This window comes from Pygocentrus nattereri, chromosome 24 (assembly GCF_015220715.1).
Source record: "Pygocentrus nattereri isolate fPygNat1 chromosome 24, fPygNat1.pri, whole genome shotgun sequence".
Lineage (NCBI taxonomy): Eukaryota > Metazoa > Chordata > Actinopteri > Characiformes > Serrasalmidae > Pygocentrus > Pygocentrus nattereri.
In genome coordinates, this window is record NC_051234.1 from 25,272,094 (window position 1) to 25,287,627 (window position 15,534).

At 38.4% G+C, this 15,534-nt stretch overlaps 2 protein-coding genes across 2 annotated transcripts in view; both read left to right on the forward strand.

Annotated features, from left to right (window-relative positions):
* Nucleotides 1-8,332, forward strand: part of pign (phosphatidylinositol glycan anchor biosynthesis, class N) — a 38,828-nt gene extending 30,496 nt beyond the window's left edge. Inside the window, exons 25-29 of the mRNA XM_017716616.2 lie at nucleotides 1,078-1,153; nucleotides 1,421-1,494; nucleotides 3,297-3,339; nucleotides 3,430-3,482; nucleotides 6,240-8,332. Coding sequence (XP_017572105.1) covers nucleotides 1,078-1,153; nucleotides 1,421-1,494; nucleotides 3,297-3,339; nucleotides 3,430-3,482; nucleotides 6,240-6,363 — 370 coding nt within the window. The 3' untranslated portion in view covers nucleotides 6,364-8,332. The remainder of the gene's footprint in view (nucleotides 1-1,077; nucleotides 1,154-1,420; nucleotides 1,495-3,296; nucleotides 3,340-3,429; nucleotides 3,483-6,239) is intronic.
* Nucleotides 8,333-9,023: 691 nt separating this feature from the next.
* LOC108438661 (probable G-protein coupled receptor 141) lies at nucleotides 9,024-14,827 on the forward strand. The gene is made up of 2 exons (XM_017716630.2): nucleotides 9,024-9,103; nucleotides 12,544-14,827. Exon 2 carries the CDS (start codon nucleotides 12,549-12,551, stop codon nucleotides 13,449-13,451), a length of 903 nt encoding a protein of 300 aa, XP_017572119.1. The 5' UTR covers nucleotides 9,024-9,103; nucleotides 12,544-12,548; the 3' UTR covers nucleotides 13,452-14,827.
* Nucleotides 14,828-15,534: the final 707 nt, after the last annotated feature.

Consider the following 15,534-nt stretch of genomic DNA (forward strand, 5'->3'; position numbering starts at 1 on the left):
GACAGATAGATACTTTATTGATCCCGAAGGAAATTTAGCAGCCAGTAGCTCTCACACAATACAGGACAGTAATAATAATAAAGGTGAAACAACATAAAAGGAAGAATAAATAGTTGTATTTGTAGTTATTATCGAACTCCTGGTTTGGCTAATGTTAAGTCATAGTTAAATTGAACAAGTATGTGTGATGGCTGGGGGCTTCAAAGGAATATCTGAAACAACAAAACTTTGTTTTTCAAAACTACATCACAAGATACAGGATTAAACTCAAAGGGGAATTTCTCTGAGTCAGGTGGGCATTTTTCCCCCATATGCAGAACAGCACAGTACTGGGAGGGGTTTTGGTCCTATAAAAGTGGATATATTGATGTATAACATCTGGCCAAAAGGAGTCTCAGACTATCTGTAATACAGTGTTTGCAACAAATATTGGCACCCCTGGTAAACGTGAGCAAAAGTAGAAAAAAAACATCTTTATTGCTTGTGGACTTAGTGTAGACACAAATATAGCCATGCAGGAAAGTACCTTGTCTCTGTTGTGAAGTATGATGGTGGATCTGTGGTGTTGTGTGACTGACTGTCTTTCTTCTAAAGACCATGTCCAGATACATGCTATCATAAACTTCAAGTTCCAGCAGATTATTAAATCAAAACCTCCCTCAGCCAGAAAGCTGAAACTGGGCTGTGGTTGGATCTTCCAGCAGGACAATGAGACAAAGAACACCCCAGAATTGTGGTGTACTGACCACAAAATGAAGGTGCTGCAACAGTAATACCCCAGTGATCTAAACCCTGTAGAAAACCTGTGGGATGAGCTGAAGAGGAGTATCCACAAGCATGAATCTGAAGGTTCTGTATGGAGGAATGGTCTCCGATCCTTGACCATGTATTCTCCAGTCTCATTAAGCATTACTAGAGAAGGCTCGGCGCTGTTCTCTTTGCAAAGGCGGGCTGCGCAAAGTGTTCAATGAAAGGGTGCCAACAATTGTTGTGCAGCAGCAAAAAAAAATCTGGCATGCAAATACAGTTGAACTGAAGTCATATTCACCTTTTTACATTGTAGTCTCTCTTTCACAGCTTTGACCCGGCTTCTGTCTACTGCTTTCTGACCGTCTTTAACCCATTTATCATGGGTGGCCTATTGATGTGGAAGGTACTACCATTACTTTTGTACTTACACATGCACAAATAAATAAGTGAATAAGGTGCCAAATTACTACAGGACGTTTGTGTAAAGGGGACATTTGGGTGGCTGGTTAAAGCTAGTGGCTGACCGTTTGGTGGCAGAGAGCATAAAGTACTGGTTCTAACACAAATAAGGAGTTTGTTCTCTGATTTCAAATATTGGGTGCGTTTTATCATTAATGCAGTGATGTCTACATTCCTTGTGTTTTCTTTTTTCTCATTGCCCTTTTTTCAGGTTCTGATCCCATTCATAATTGTGATGTGCACATTTGAAAGTATACAAGTGTCAACGAGGCTTTCCTCACGAAGGTACCGTGTTCACAGTGTAATATCGTACATGGGTTTGGTTGTTCTTTCCAGATTGTCAGAAAGAAGAGCTCATTCTGAAGAGTCACTGTAGGCAGGCTTCTGCTCCAGCCTGTACACAAATACTTCCTCTATAACTGAAGATGGGCTCATCGAGCATCGGTCCCATAGAATCCATTGTATCTGGATGGTTCTAGAGGGAATGCTCGACTCCGAATTTAGAAGAATGTGGTGCAAAACATATTTAGGGTGGTTTTGATTAAAGGGCCCATATGCTATTTTTCTTATACTTTTATTTTTTTTCTCCTGAGGTCCACTTGGAATATTTTGTTGATGTATCAAAAACAGTCACAGTTCATTTTTTCATGTCCATATTCAACTCCTTTTTGTTAGATTTAAAGCTGTTTTTGTTACTGTGCCTTTAAGACTGTTATGTGTAAATCCCAGTTCTGTTTTGTGCTTTGTTCAAAAAGCTGTCAGAGCTGAAACTTCTGTATTACTTCAGCATGAATGGGTGGGTCTGAACTGCTGCCCAGCCTGAATAGGCTGATGTATAAACAAGCCCAGTTAAAAGCGCACAGTTCACTCCCCGGTTTACACAGTCTATATGTTTAAAGAAACTTGCAAAAATAGCTTAGATTCAATATGTGGACTGTGTGAACTTGAGATCAAAAGTCTGTTTTGAAACTTGGCCTGTTTTGAATACATGATTTTGTTTGCAGTGCAAATTTACATTTACATTTACATTTATGGCATTTGGCTGACGCTCTTATCCACAGCGACTTACAATTGGATCATTTTACACAGGTAGGCCAAGATGGTGTTAGGAGTCTTGCCCAAGGACTCTTATTGGTATAGTGTAGGGTGTTTTGCCCAGGTGGGGATTGAACCCCAGTCTACAGTGTAGAAGACAGAGGTGTTAACCACTACACTATCCCAACCCCAGTGCCTACTTAGTGTATCAAACTATGCTAAAAAGTGAGGAAAATCTGATTTTCCTTTATATGAGCCTGTAGCACGACGGGGTTGGAGGATGGAAGCAGGGTTTAGGGTGCAGCAGCCATCACTTTAATTCATACAATACAACACAAACACAGCCAATGCTAAGCTGCACACTTTTCAGTGGCTTACGCTAACTAACCTTTTCAGTCTGTTCACAGAGCTTTTCAGCTCTCAGTCTGCTGCTGCTCGTCCCTCTCTGAGCTCTGTTCAGCTCTTTCCACCAGATCAGCATCAGCTGGCTCTCATTAAGGGCACTGGAGCCGAGAGGGAACGAGAGCTCACCGCTCCGCCTCCCCGTTACTGCACCCAGCTGGCAGCTCAGCCGCCTGGGTTGAACATAGCTCCCTCGTTGTGCAGCTCCTTGCTCTGGTGCCTCTCACGTCCTTGTCCTCTTCCTCCCACTTCCACTCTAGTGCCTCATGTCTGTCTGGGGAGCTCAGGCTTTGCGCTACGCCCCCTCCACAATCGCGACTCTCTCCCCGGCGTCCTCGCCGAAGTTTGTCGATGCTGAGTCTTCCGGGGGACGGGTGCAAGCCACAGAGCCCTTTAAAGCAATGAGACTTGAGTGTGAATTTTACCATGGTTAAAAAGACATGAAGCAGCTTTGAGTGGCTTATTGCTTTTAAAAAACAAAATTGCAGCCAATTGCAATATGATGAAATATCCCATGTTCAATATGTAGGGTTTTTCTTTTTATTATTACAATTAAAAAAATTTTTTTTACAATGACCTAAAGTTTTTGAACTATGTACCACTACATATAGTTTTCAAACTATTTGATGTATCATTTCATTCCTTTCCAGCCTTTTCCTCATCGTGCTGGTCATCTCCGACTTGATGGCACTGGTAAGCTCAGCATGGACGAATTAAGAATTAAGTTACAGCACCAGTTCTTACCATCAAATGTGGTTAATTCTACTTTTCCCTGTTTTCCAGCACTTCTTTTTCTTGGTTAAAGACTATGGAAGCTGGCTTGACATTGGTACTAGGTATGTGGCATGCATTTCCACATTTTCCTCTTGATAGTTAAAGGTGCATTAGCTGATTTATTCCTTGCATTTGTAGTACACGAGCTGGAAAATATGTAGAATGTGATGAACTATAAATGGTTTATCAATGGCATTGTATGCCTGAAAAACTGTAGGGCGGAGTTGAGGGCTTATTTGTGTCTACATTGATCTGTGGTCAGTCATTTTATAAGACCCTTCCCTACACCACATCACTCTTCCCCCTCTTCTTCTGCTCAGCTAAGAAAACATGGCAGAATCTAGTTACTGACTTGCACCACCAGTTTTAGTACTGTGGAGAAAAATGACTGACTTTACAACTTGGTAGATAAATATCACTCAAAGAGCAGATGAACCACCTTCATAGATTTTTGTAATACTAGTCAACTGTATCAACCTCCTGTTTAATACAACCCCAATTCCAATGAAGTTGGGACGTTGTGTAAAACATTAATAAAACCAGAATACGATGATTTGCAAATCCTTTTTAACCTATATTCAATTGAATACTCAATAAAGACAAGATATTTAATGTTCAAACGGATAAACTTTATTTTTCGCAAATATTCACTCATTTTGAATTTGAAGCCTGTAACACATTCCAAAGAAGTTGGGACAGGGGCAACAAAAGGAAAAGGACTGGGAAAGTTGAGGAATGCTCAAAAAACACCTGTTTGAAACATTCCACAGGTGAACAGCTTAATTGGAAACAGGTGAGTGTCATTATTGGGTATGAAGGGAGCATCCTGGAAAGGCTTAGTCGTTCACAAGCAAGGACGGGGCGAGGTTCACCACTTTGTAAACAACAGCGTGAGCAAATAGTCCAACAGTTTAAGAACGTTTCTCAATGTGCAATTGCAAGGAATTTAGGGATTTCATCATCTACAGTCCATAATATCATCAAAAGATTGAGAGAATCTGGAGAAATCTCTGCAAGTAAGCAGCAAGGCATAAAACCAACATTGAATGCCGTGACCTTCGTTCCCTCAGGCGGCACTGCATTAAAAAACCAACATCATTCTGTAACGGATATTATCACATGGGCTCAGGAACACTTCAGAAAACCACTGTCAGTGAACACAGTTCGCCGCTCCATCTACAAGTGCAAGTTAAAACTTTGCCATGCAAAGCGAAAGCCACATAACAACACCCAGAAACGCCGCTGGCTTATCTGGGCCTGAGCTCATCTGAGATGGACTGACGCAAAGTGGAAAAGTGTCCTGTGGTCTGACGAGTCCACATTTCAAATTGTTTTTGGAAATCATGGACGTCGTGTCCTCCAGGCCAAAGAGGAAAAGGACTGTCTGGATTGTTATCAGCGCAAAGTTCAAAAGCCAGCATCTCTGATGGTGTGGGGGTGTGTTAGTGGCCATGGCATGGGTAACTTGCACATCTGTGAAGGCACCATCAATGCTGAAAGGTACATACAGGTTTTGGAGCAACATACGCTGCCATCCAAGCAACGTCTTTTTCAGGGATGTTCCTGCTTATTTCAGCAAAACAATGCCAAACCACATTCTGCACGTGTTAAAACAGCGTGGCTTCGTAGTAAAAGAGTGCAGGTACTAGACTGGCCTGCCTACAGTCCAGACCTGTCTCCCATTGAAAATGTGTGGCGCATTATGAAGCGCAAAATACAGCGGAGACCCCGGACTGTTGAGCAACTGAAGTTGTACATCAAGCAAGAATGGGAAAGAATTCCACCTACAAAGCTTCAACAATTAGTGCCCTCAGTTCCCAAATGCTTATTGAGTGTTGTTAAAAGGAAAGGTGATGTAACACAGAGATAAACATGCCCCTGTCCCAACTTCTTTGGAACATGTTGCAGGCATCAAATTCAAAATGAGTGAATATTTGCAAAAAAAACAATAAAGCTTATCCATTTGAACATTAAATATATTGTCTTTGGAGTTTATTCAATTGAATATAGGTTGAAAAGAATTTGTTGATTTGTTGATTTTATTTATGTTTTACACAGTATCTTAACGTCATTGGAATTGGGGTTGTACATTTGTAGTTAACGAAGCTAGCTAGACAAAGCTAAAGTCGGCTTCTGAAATGCTGCTGTGGAGGCTACATTACAGCTCAATACAAACAGTAGCAGGACACTCCTTACTATGCTGGAGCAGAAAATCGTTATGAACTAAATGCCAAGTGTTTTATAGACTTGTAACTCCACCCCAGCCCCCCGGACAAAAGAGACACGGGAGCTTGTTGCTCACTCAGGCCAAACACCACTGCTATACAGAGTATTTGGATAGCATGATAACACAGTCTGTCTGAATAAGTGAAAGGTAATGGATTGTGATCATAATTTACCAAGCAGGTAAACCAGGGTGAGCAGTATTAGCACTTTCTTCTGCTTCCTGAAAGCAAACACCCTGAGATAAACTGGCTGAAGACATGTTATTCACTGATTGTAAAAACCTGTAAAATAGTTGTTTTAGCTTTGAAAAGGCTATGAGTATTTTGATCTTCTTTCAAGCAATGTTAACATAATGCAATCCTTTTATCATCAGTATCTTAATAAAGAAGAAAAACTATGCCCTTATTAAACAGCCCACCTCTCTGCTAGAAAGTCAAGTCATGACAATGCTGGAAAACTCTAAATGAACTCCACCGGCAAAAACATTCCAGCCTTGTTGTCGTTTGCCTGTTTTTGCATATCTTCAATTTTGACTCCTTTAATTTATGCCAGTATTTTTTATCTGACTTTTTTTCCATGCATTTTTCCCCCAGCATTAGTCACTACGTCATTGTCATGTCCATGACCATCTTCCTGATGCTCCTGAGTGTCATGACGCACATCTTGACCTCCAAGCGGATCCTGATTGGACAGAAAATGAAGATGCATTTTAAGTGAGGGGCAGCGGTTGGGCATTGAAATGGCACATGATGGCAGTTACTTAACATTATGAAACAGGAACCAAATAACAGTAACTTGACAAAAGTCCTATTGGCTGCACTTTACTTGATTTGCACTGTTCTAACTGTTTTCACATAGATGAAAATCAAAACGTTAAAGTAAATAAACAGTTAAAGTGTTAAGAAAGTAAAATAAAAGGAACTGCTAGGATATTCCCGTACATCAAGAATACTCTTTGTACTGGGTGCAATATTACAGGCAGTACTAGGTGTGTAGGTGTGTGTGTGTGTGTTTGTGTTTGTATGCTATGCAAATCTCTAATCTGCAGAGACACATCTGTAGACACTCACCAAATATGGAAGCGTTTATATATTGTAAATTTGATACTTATGTATGTTAACGGGGCCATATCCGTGACTCTTCAGAATGATTATTTTTTCTCCTGAGGTCCGCTTAAGTGAGTTTTTATTTACCAAATTAATTAAGACCGTTCTCCTCTTTTATCCTTTGGAATTCAACATTTTTGTTACCAAGTTCGTTCATCTGGCATTGAAGAGACCATTAAAAACAGTCTGTTTTTGCAGTTTAGATCCCATATATCTACCATGTGGACTGTATCGTGAATGATACATTTTGAAACTTGAAACATTGTTTACATATTACTCCAAACTGCTGATTCCCCCCCCCTTGATATGGACTTTTTAACTCTTGCCATAGTAGGATTATTTGCAGTATTGGGATTAACTTTAAGGGCCAACATCTATTAACAGCACCATAAGTGATGCATTAAAGTCTGGGTGCATTGTATATGTCATCACTATGTCAAAGACCAACAGAGCGATATTTTTCACTTCAGTTATGACTGAGAAGTAAATTTAAGATGAATGTTAGAGGAATCTTTTATATCATCTGAGCATTGCTCTAAACCAGCAAAACAGCCTTTTGTGTCAGCTGTACCCCTTCAGCCTAATTTGTCTTACGTAACCCTTGAGATTTTAGCATTAAACATTACATGAAGCATTTTTAATCATAGTTTTTGGCGGTAATTTCCAAATGCTTTTTTCAAGAAAGCTGTCTTCTTACTTTAATTAGAAAACTGCATCAAACATATCCTACACTTCAAGGGGGATTCCACTGATCTTTAAAGATGTAAACAGAGTGATGCAGAGTGGTTTGATGTGAAATACTCTGTTCTAGAGAGAACTTTTTTTTTTTTCTTTTTCTTTTTAAAACAATGGTGGTGATGGGAACCAGACGTCTGAAGAGTGTAAAGTCTCCCTCAAAGAGACATGAAATGGTTATAAATGTTTCCTGATACTTCAGGCATTGTTTCATGACAGTTTTAAAAGAATTTGGTCTAAAGCTTATTTTTAAACCCATTCATGGTGGAGAGATACATGCAGGGCATTATAAGGCAAAATAGTCCCCAAGGGAAAAGTATTTTTTCAGGTTTACTGGTAAATTAGCACTGTTTACTGTTTAAAGTAGCGCTTCACTGAATGATTGAATTTACATATTTCACATGTAGTGAGTCAGCCAACACATTTGGTGCCTGAGCTTTGCTTTTCTATTTATGTATTTGTTTTTTTTTTTGTTTTTTTTTTTTTAAGCAGTGGAGCTTCTATGAGGCTAAAAGAACAGAAGAATCTGTATCACCAAAAAAGATTTAGCATAATATAAACTTCTATTAACAGTTTGGCAGCTTTAGCCTTGTAACAACAGAGCAAATAAGGAAGTAAACATGTCTTGGCTGACAGACCCCAGAGGAATTGGGGTCAGAGAGAAAAGTGAGTAACCCATTTTTAACTTCAACCAATGACTACATCTGTAAATTTGTCTTGAATGTGAATTCGCAGAGGGTGTTCTGGTGTGTGGGTCGTCTTTTTTGTAAGTACCTCATGTATATTTTGTGTTGATCTGTAGAAAAAAGGTCGATCAATTACAAAAAATAAATAAATAAACAAAGTTTGCTCTTTGAGACAGTTATTTCTCACGGTGGATGATTTTGTCTTGAGCAGTTGTCACTGGCAGGACACTCTGAAATGCTTTTGCTTATGCTCAATTTGAATTCCATTAATATGTCAGGCCCCACCACATCCTTCCTCTCAATGTGACTACCCTTCTGGGGGCAAACATGCTAATGTATCATGCAGGATTTTTGCATTTTTTAGCATGGCTCAAACAAAGATGACAAAACGGGAACACCAACAGCAATGCATGAAGCCAATATGTGAACAGGTACACAGCTGAAATGTGGTATATGGAAGTGATGCTTGTGATCAAATTATGCATCATATTTCGTCTTCTTGCTGGATACAAGAAGATCCAGAAGACCATTCCCCAAAACGGAATCAGATTTATTGACATTTCATTCCATAACATTACGCGCACATTAGGACATGTTATGATGAGGTATATTTGCTCATGTAACTAAATACAACCTGAGTCATGTAAGTAAACTCAACAAAAAAGGAGAGAGATGAAAACAGTAAGGTTAAGTAAGAAAACAAAAACACCAAAAGTGAGAAGTACATGACAGGCGTCCTATCAAAGGAAGCACTTCGCCAGTTAAGTGTTGCAGCCTACAGCGCGAATGACGAAGCAGCTAGTGCTGCAAGATCCTCCCTGCATCACTCTAGTGCTGCTCATAACCAAGTCACCAGAGCACTGAGGCCATTGTAAAGTTGTACTTCCTCTAGTGCTCTCTATACACTCTAGCTTCTGCTTCACTCAGACGGTATGTGCACTTTCATTTTTGAAGTTGTAGTTATTGTAATAAACTGCTTAAAATCCCAGGCTGTTTACATACTAAGGCTTATTATTCAGTTACTACATAACTACTAAATTTAAGACCTGCCATGGGAGCCCTGGCCATTTAAGGGGTTAACAATTTTACTCATTTAAAATTAGTAATGAGTGTAATTAGTGTAATGAATTTTGCTACTGTGTTTATTTTAAAACTAGCAGCTTGCTGTTGTAGTTAATGGTGTGCTTTTTTGTTGTTGTTGTTGTTGTTGTTGTTTTAAGTGAACATAGTAACCACAATACGCGTGCTTGCTTATGAAATCTTCTCACGTAACTAAGAAGTCTTGAATTGTTGTCATTCAGTTAATGCTGTGTGTGTGTGTGTGTGTTACGATATATAAATCAGTCTTAAGTAGACCATACAAGTCTACTAAGAGTGTGCTAAAGTAAAAAAAAAACACCCTTCATTCAGTTAAATTCCAGTCCATATATTACCAGTGTCCCAAAAAGTCTCATAAGCTAAATATAATATATTATTTGGTATTTAGCGTCAACTCTTTCTCTTTGTTCCAGCTTTCATTCCTCTAGTGAGACTCCTAATTTGTTAAATAAGTCTGCAGGGATTTTCACCCCTTTAAAGTTAAGTCTTCGAAGTTGGTTGCATTGTCTGCTACTCGTGCTAACCGTGTTCAGTGACGTTGACGTCTGGCCTCTGGGGTGGTCAGTCCACTGTTCTGAGAACAGCTTTTGTTTGACTTTTTTTTTTTTTTTTTCATTTTTTGTGTATATTTTTTAATAATTTAGTTATACATCCTTTTAAACTCATAGTGGTGAGTTGTCGTCTTACAGTGGAAGGATGGACAGAAACACTTGTGTATTTTAAATTTTAAGTTCTGTTCTGATGGAGACCGATGGTCTACCAGGTCTTGCACAGTCGTTACGAGTCAAGTGTATTATAAAATTATTAAAACACATTAATTAATGACCTTAAAAATATTTCCTGAAAAATTAATAACTTGTATTTAATAGTAATTGTGACTAGAATTGAAATAAATGAAGGGTGGCTGCTGACTTTTGTACAGTAGTGTAAATGTAGAGTAAAGTGCTTGATAAGGGCTGTCACGATTCCTTATTAAAACTAAAATATATGTATAGATTACCATACTTCATCAATGAATTAACAGTGAGCTCGTTTTGGCCATTTACATCATACCATTAAAGGTTTTATGCATGAAATCCTTCCACTAGTACAGTAAACAGAGCCCGACTGATGCTTAAAGGGCAATTTTAGCCAGTTCTCAAAATCTGTGTGCAATTCAATGACTTAGTTATAATTAAAATCATTTAGAGTGGTTTCATGTAAAACGAGTCATTATAGAGAAACTCTGCGACTTTTCTTTACAGTGGTTGTGATAGGAACCAGAAATCTACAACACCTTTCACAAATGACCAGTTAACTTACACAAGTCTCCTCAGTTCTTACATGTAATGTTGATGATGAACTAATGATAGATTTGCAAACGAATGTTTTCTATTTTGCCTAACATCCTCTGTACGTTGAGACATCCATGAATACATTTTAAAAAATGCACTTTACAGACGTCTACAGACAACTTTACAGGCTTTCAGACGTCTGGTTTTTATCACCACCACTTAATTATAATTATAATTCCAAATTTGTACGTGTCTCTAGAACGAAGCATTTCACATCAAACCACTATGAAAGACTTTGTTTACCTCTTAATGATAGAATTAGGAAGACGTGAAGAAGAATTTTGTGAAATCCTTGGAATTTGCCTTATAAATTAGGAAGCGTTTAAAAAGATTTAAACGCTGATGACTTTGCAGCTGACAGCCAGAAATGGCCAGCAGCTTTTTCATCTAACTGTGTGTCTGTTTTAGGTATTTGTAAAGCTTATTTTATCTCAAGTAAAGTATTTTGCAGTCTTCGAAAGGCTACGCTCTTCATAAAGATGATTCTTCAAGGGTTCTTTAGTAAAGAAAATGGTTCTATAGAGAACCATGAACACTCAATGAACCCTATGCATGATTAAAGGGTTCATTGCACTGTGAAAGCGTTCTTCAGCTTGATGGCGAATGTGTTATTTAGGCTTCTACATAGAGCCTTTTTTGAAAAGGGTTCTCTATAGCACCAAAAAGGGTTCTTCCACCAGCTTGAAATCATACACTCTTAAAAAAGATGGTGCTTCAAGGGTTCTTTTGGTAAAGGAAATGGTTCTATATAGAACTATATGGTTCTATGTAGAACTAATACCATGAACCATACCTTCTATATTTGTGGTTCTATACCACGAACACTCAAAGAAGGGGTTATGAAAGGGTTCTTTAGATTGATGGAGAATGCGCTGTAGATGGTTCTATATAGAATGATTTTGAAAAAATATATATGGTTGTCAAACTTGTAACAATAGAAGAACCCTTTTGGTGCTATATAGAACAATCTACAGCATGTTCATACACATTTATCATCAATCTGAAGAACCCTTTCATCATCATTTCATCGCCTTTTGCATGATTCGTCAATTCAACAGTTCTTTGAGTGTTCATGGTTCTACAGAAGAACCATTTTCTTTACTAATGAACCCTTGAAGCACCATCTATTTTAAGAATGTAACAACAGACAAACCCTTTTTGGTGCTCAATAGAACCCTTTTCAAGAAAGCTCTATATAGAACACATTTTCCATCAATCTGAACACCTTCATGATGCAAAGAAACATTTAATCACGGTTCTTTAAGTGTTCATGGTTCTATATAGAACCATTTTCTTTGCTAGAGAACACTTAAGGCGCCATCTCTTAAGAGTGTAACAATAAAAGAACCCTTATGGTGCTATATAGAACCTTTTTCAAAAAGGTTCTATGCAGAACCATCTACACCATGTTCTACATCAATATTAAGAACCCCTTCATGATGCAAACAACCATTTAATCATGCGTTGGGTTCTTTGAGTGTTCTTGGATCTATAGAGAATCATTTTCTTTATAAGAACCCTTAAGGCACCAATTCTTTTAAGAGTGTAACAATAGAAGAACCTTTTTCCAAAAGGTTCTGTATAAAGAACTTAAAGAACTATCTTTTTAAGAATGCTTGCATGGTTTGTTGTTGTGTTTTTTTTTCTGTGAGCCCCTCCGTTGAACAACCGAAGTGAAGTGTTGGTCCTGTCGACATGAGATCTGAAATTTGAAACCGGGCCTAAATAACTTTAAAAAGCCATTTTAATTACTTTGCCTTTTTCAAAATACTAAATCACCAGTTTTATCTCTGAAATAATTGGTAGATTATAAAAATAACCGATCAGGCTAAGTCATTTTTATTATCTCTGTCACTTATGGTTACAACTATATAGAAGCAGGAAAGCTACCTTTGGCTGTTTCATACTGATCTCACAGTGCTCGTTTCCTTCCCACAGAAACCATGAGCCTCAGCACCACAAGCAGTTACACCTCAACAGAAAGCACAAACAACTCTTCCCTCTCTGACTCGCCCCACAGAATCGCCCTGATCACTATCTACACAGTGGTGCTCATGGTGGGCAGCGTGGGCATTACTGTCATGGTGAACATGCTAAAAACCAACCTGCGCTCATGGACCACCATCGCCTTTCTAAACTTGCTTTTGGCCCATTTCATATTCATGCTCACCATCCCTTTCCGCATCCACTACTCTGTGACCAACAATTGGACGTTGTCCCAACCCTTCTGTAAAATGGTCAGCGCCATGATCCACCTGCACATGTATCTGGTCTTTGTCATCTACACGGTCATCCTCACCATTCGTTTCCTGCAGCACTTCAAGAAAATAGATCGAATGGAGTTCTACCGGAGGCTTCATGCCTTGGCAGCTAGCGTTGGTATATGGTCTGTTCTAATCATCGTTGGCCCGATCATCTTAATTCACTATGGCAAAGATGGCACAAACGTTGGTGGAAGAAATGTGAGCAAATGTTTCAATTTTGGAGGGGCCATAAAAGAATCAGCATCAGCATTAGCCTTGAACATTTTTTTGTCGGTTGTCATCATCCTTGTGTCATGCATGCTGAGCTGTGCACTTGGAGTCATTTTGTATTCAATAATCAAGAAGCATGGGGCAGCTTGCCGGGACCAGCAGGAGTTCTGGGCCCAGATGAAGAGCGTCAGCCTCATCCTCATCATCTTCACCTGCCTGGTGCCGTACCAGCTGTTCCGGTTGTACTATCTGCACAATCCTGAGAGTATGCAGGAGGATAATGAAGTATTTCTAGCCATCACCACTCTTACCTGCATTGACATGTTGCTCACTTTCGCAGGGAAAGGAATATGTTACATGTGTAAATGTTGACCTCAGGAAACACCCTTTTGAGCTTATTGCCCAACTACTGCGGAGAACAGAATGCATTAGTCATGGCAGTCATGGTTTACTGAGGGGAGATGATGAACAAACTGCTTGAACAACCAAAGCTTTAGAGATCTGCTCTGTTCATATTGGTCTTTCCTTATAGATCTTCTCCGGAGACAAGACAAGCATTTGACGTTAGGGGAAGTTTTTCTCGAACACCATTCAGAAGGACAAGCCAAAAAAATCTCACACCTAAAACTGCTGATGTGGCCAAGTAATGCAACAACAATGTGGATGAGCTGTCAGTGGACTGGTATTCATTTCTTGCTAGCAATGAGTGCATATTGTGATTAAATGGTCCTTTAAGTTAAGACATGGAGGAGATTTCAAACGTGGCATTAAAAAAGGCTTGATGACCTTTAATTAAGGGCTCATATCTTTCTTTTTTCTTGTATTTTATTTTTTCACCCGAGCTCCTCTTATGACATTTGTGTGCATTTCTGACAAAAAACAGCCATAGGCCTTTTTTACATGACCACTTTTTCTTTCACATAACCTCTCTTTATCATTTAAAATGAAAGAATCAAAGCCTCTAAATAGGCTGTTGATTTGTTTCCATCTTTAACACGGAAATATGTAAATTACCTCTGTTATGATTGGCTGCCCTCTATTGCACTTTGCTCAGAAAGCAGAACAGGCTGAAATACATCTTATATCTTCAATGAGGAGTGGTGCTAAACTACTGTATACACAGAAAAAAAGGTACTAAACTGTCACTGGGGTGGTACCCTCAAAGGTTAGTCTTCAGTACCTTTAGTTTGGGAACATAATTGTACTATAATCCATGTAATTGTATTGTCTTGTCCTCTGCCTCTTATTTTATTGTTCTGCTTTAAAACATTAGATTGTGAAAAGGTAAAAATACACTTTTCCTGTGGGAGAAACATATTTAAGATACACAACTGGACCTTAAAACCAGTGTTGTACCTTTGAGGGAACATTTACATTGTTTGTACTTTGATGAATGAAAAATGTACCTGCACGGCAGTGTGTGTCTGGCAGTGTTGACTGAATGACCAAATATTTCACAAAAACATTTCAAAACAGAATATTTTCCAGTTTAGTTTCCTTTGAGTGGGGAGTGAATAGTATGTTTTTAAATATCAGTGTACCTATAATACATTTAACTTTTGTTGTATTTAATTAATAAAAGAAAACTGAAAGAGGAAGGTGTTTCAAATGTGACATAAACGGTATGTTTGATCTTAAAAGGGATTTGGCGCCATCTGCTGTATAGAAAGGGAAATAGCAAGAAACTGAAGGGTGAAATATGAGGGTTTTTTTTTAACACATATGAAATAAAAGTCTTTGACACTGAACATCTTTTCCTTGCCTATTAGGGTGCCACGCCATGAGGTTTTAGACAAAGTCTAAACTAAGTCCTTATGTGTGTGTGTGTTTGTGTGTATATATGTGTATGATGGATATATATCAGTTAAAAAGGAACTCAATTTTTCAAATTTTCTGCATAATTAAATGATCAACATGTCAACATTAGAGAAACTTTGTCTGAGTCAGAACTGTTCACAGTGGTGGTGATAGGATGTCTAAGGAGTTAAATCCCTCTGAAAGACAGGTTTATGACAGATTTTAGTGTAAAATGTATTTGAATCAATTTATTTTAATCCGTTCATGAAGGAAGGATGCAATAAGAGTATTCTAATGCAATATAGTCCGCCTGAAAAAAATTGTTTTTTCAGACTTTTCACTATTTTACTTACTACATTACCATCAACAACATATAAAAACTTAAAAGACATGTGTAGGTTCACTGGTGGTTTGGGGTGGTAAATAAAATATATTTGTGTTGTAGACAGGTTCCTATCACCACCACTCTAATGAAATCTTATAATAAACATACATTTCACATATGATCAATCTCAGTTGCTTACACTCCAACGACTAAATTATGCAGAACATTTGGAAAATTGGTGGAATTCCCTTTTAATCACCATTACACCATTATAGCCACAAACAAATAGGGACAATTTCGCTGTACAAGAACAAGTGGATGTGTTTTTAGGAT

Coding starts and splice junctions, on each gene's coding strand:
- LOC108438661 (XM_017716630.2), top strand. CDS start 12,549: ATGAGCCTCAGCACCACAAGCAGTTACACCTCAACAGAAAGCACAAAC.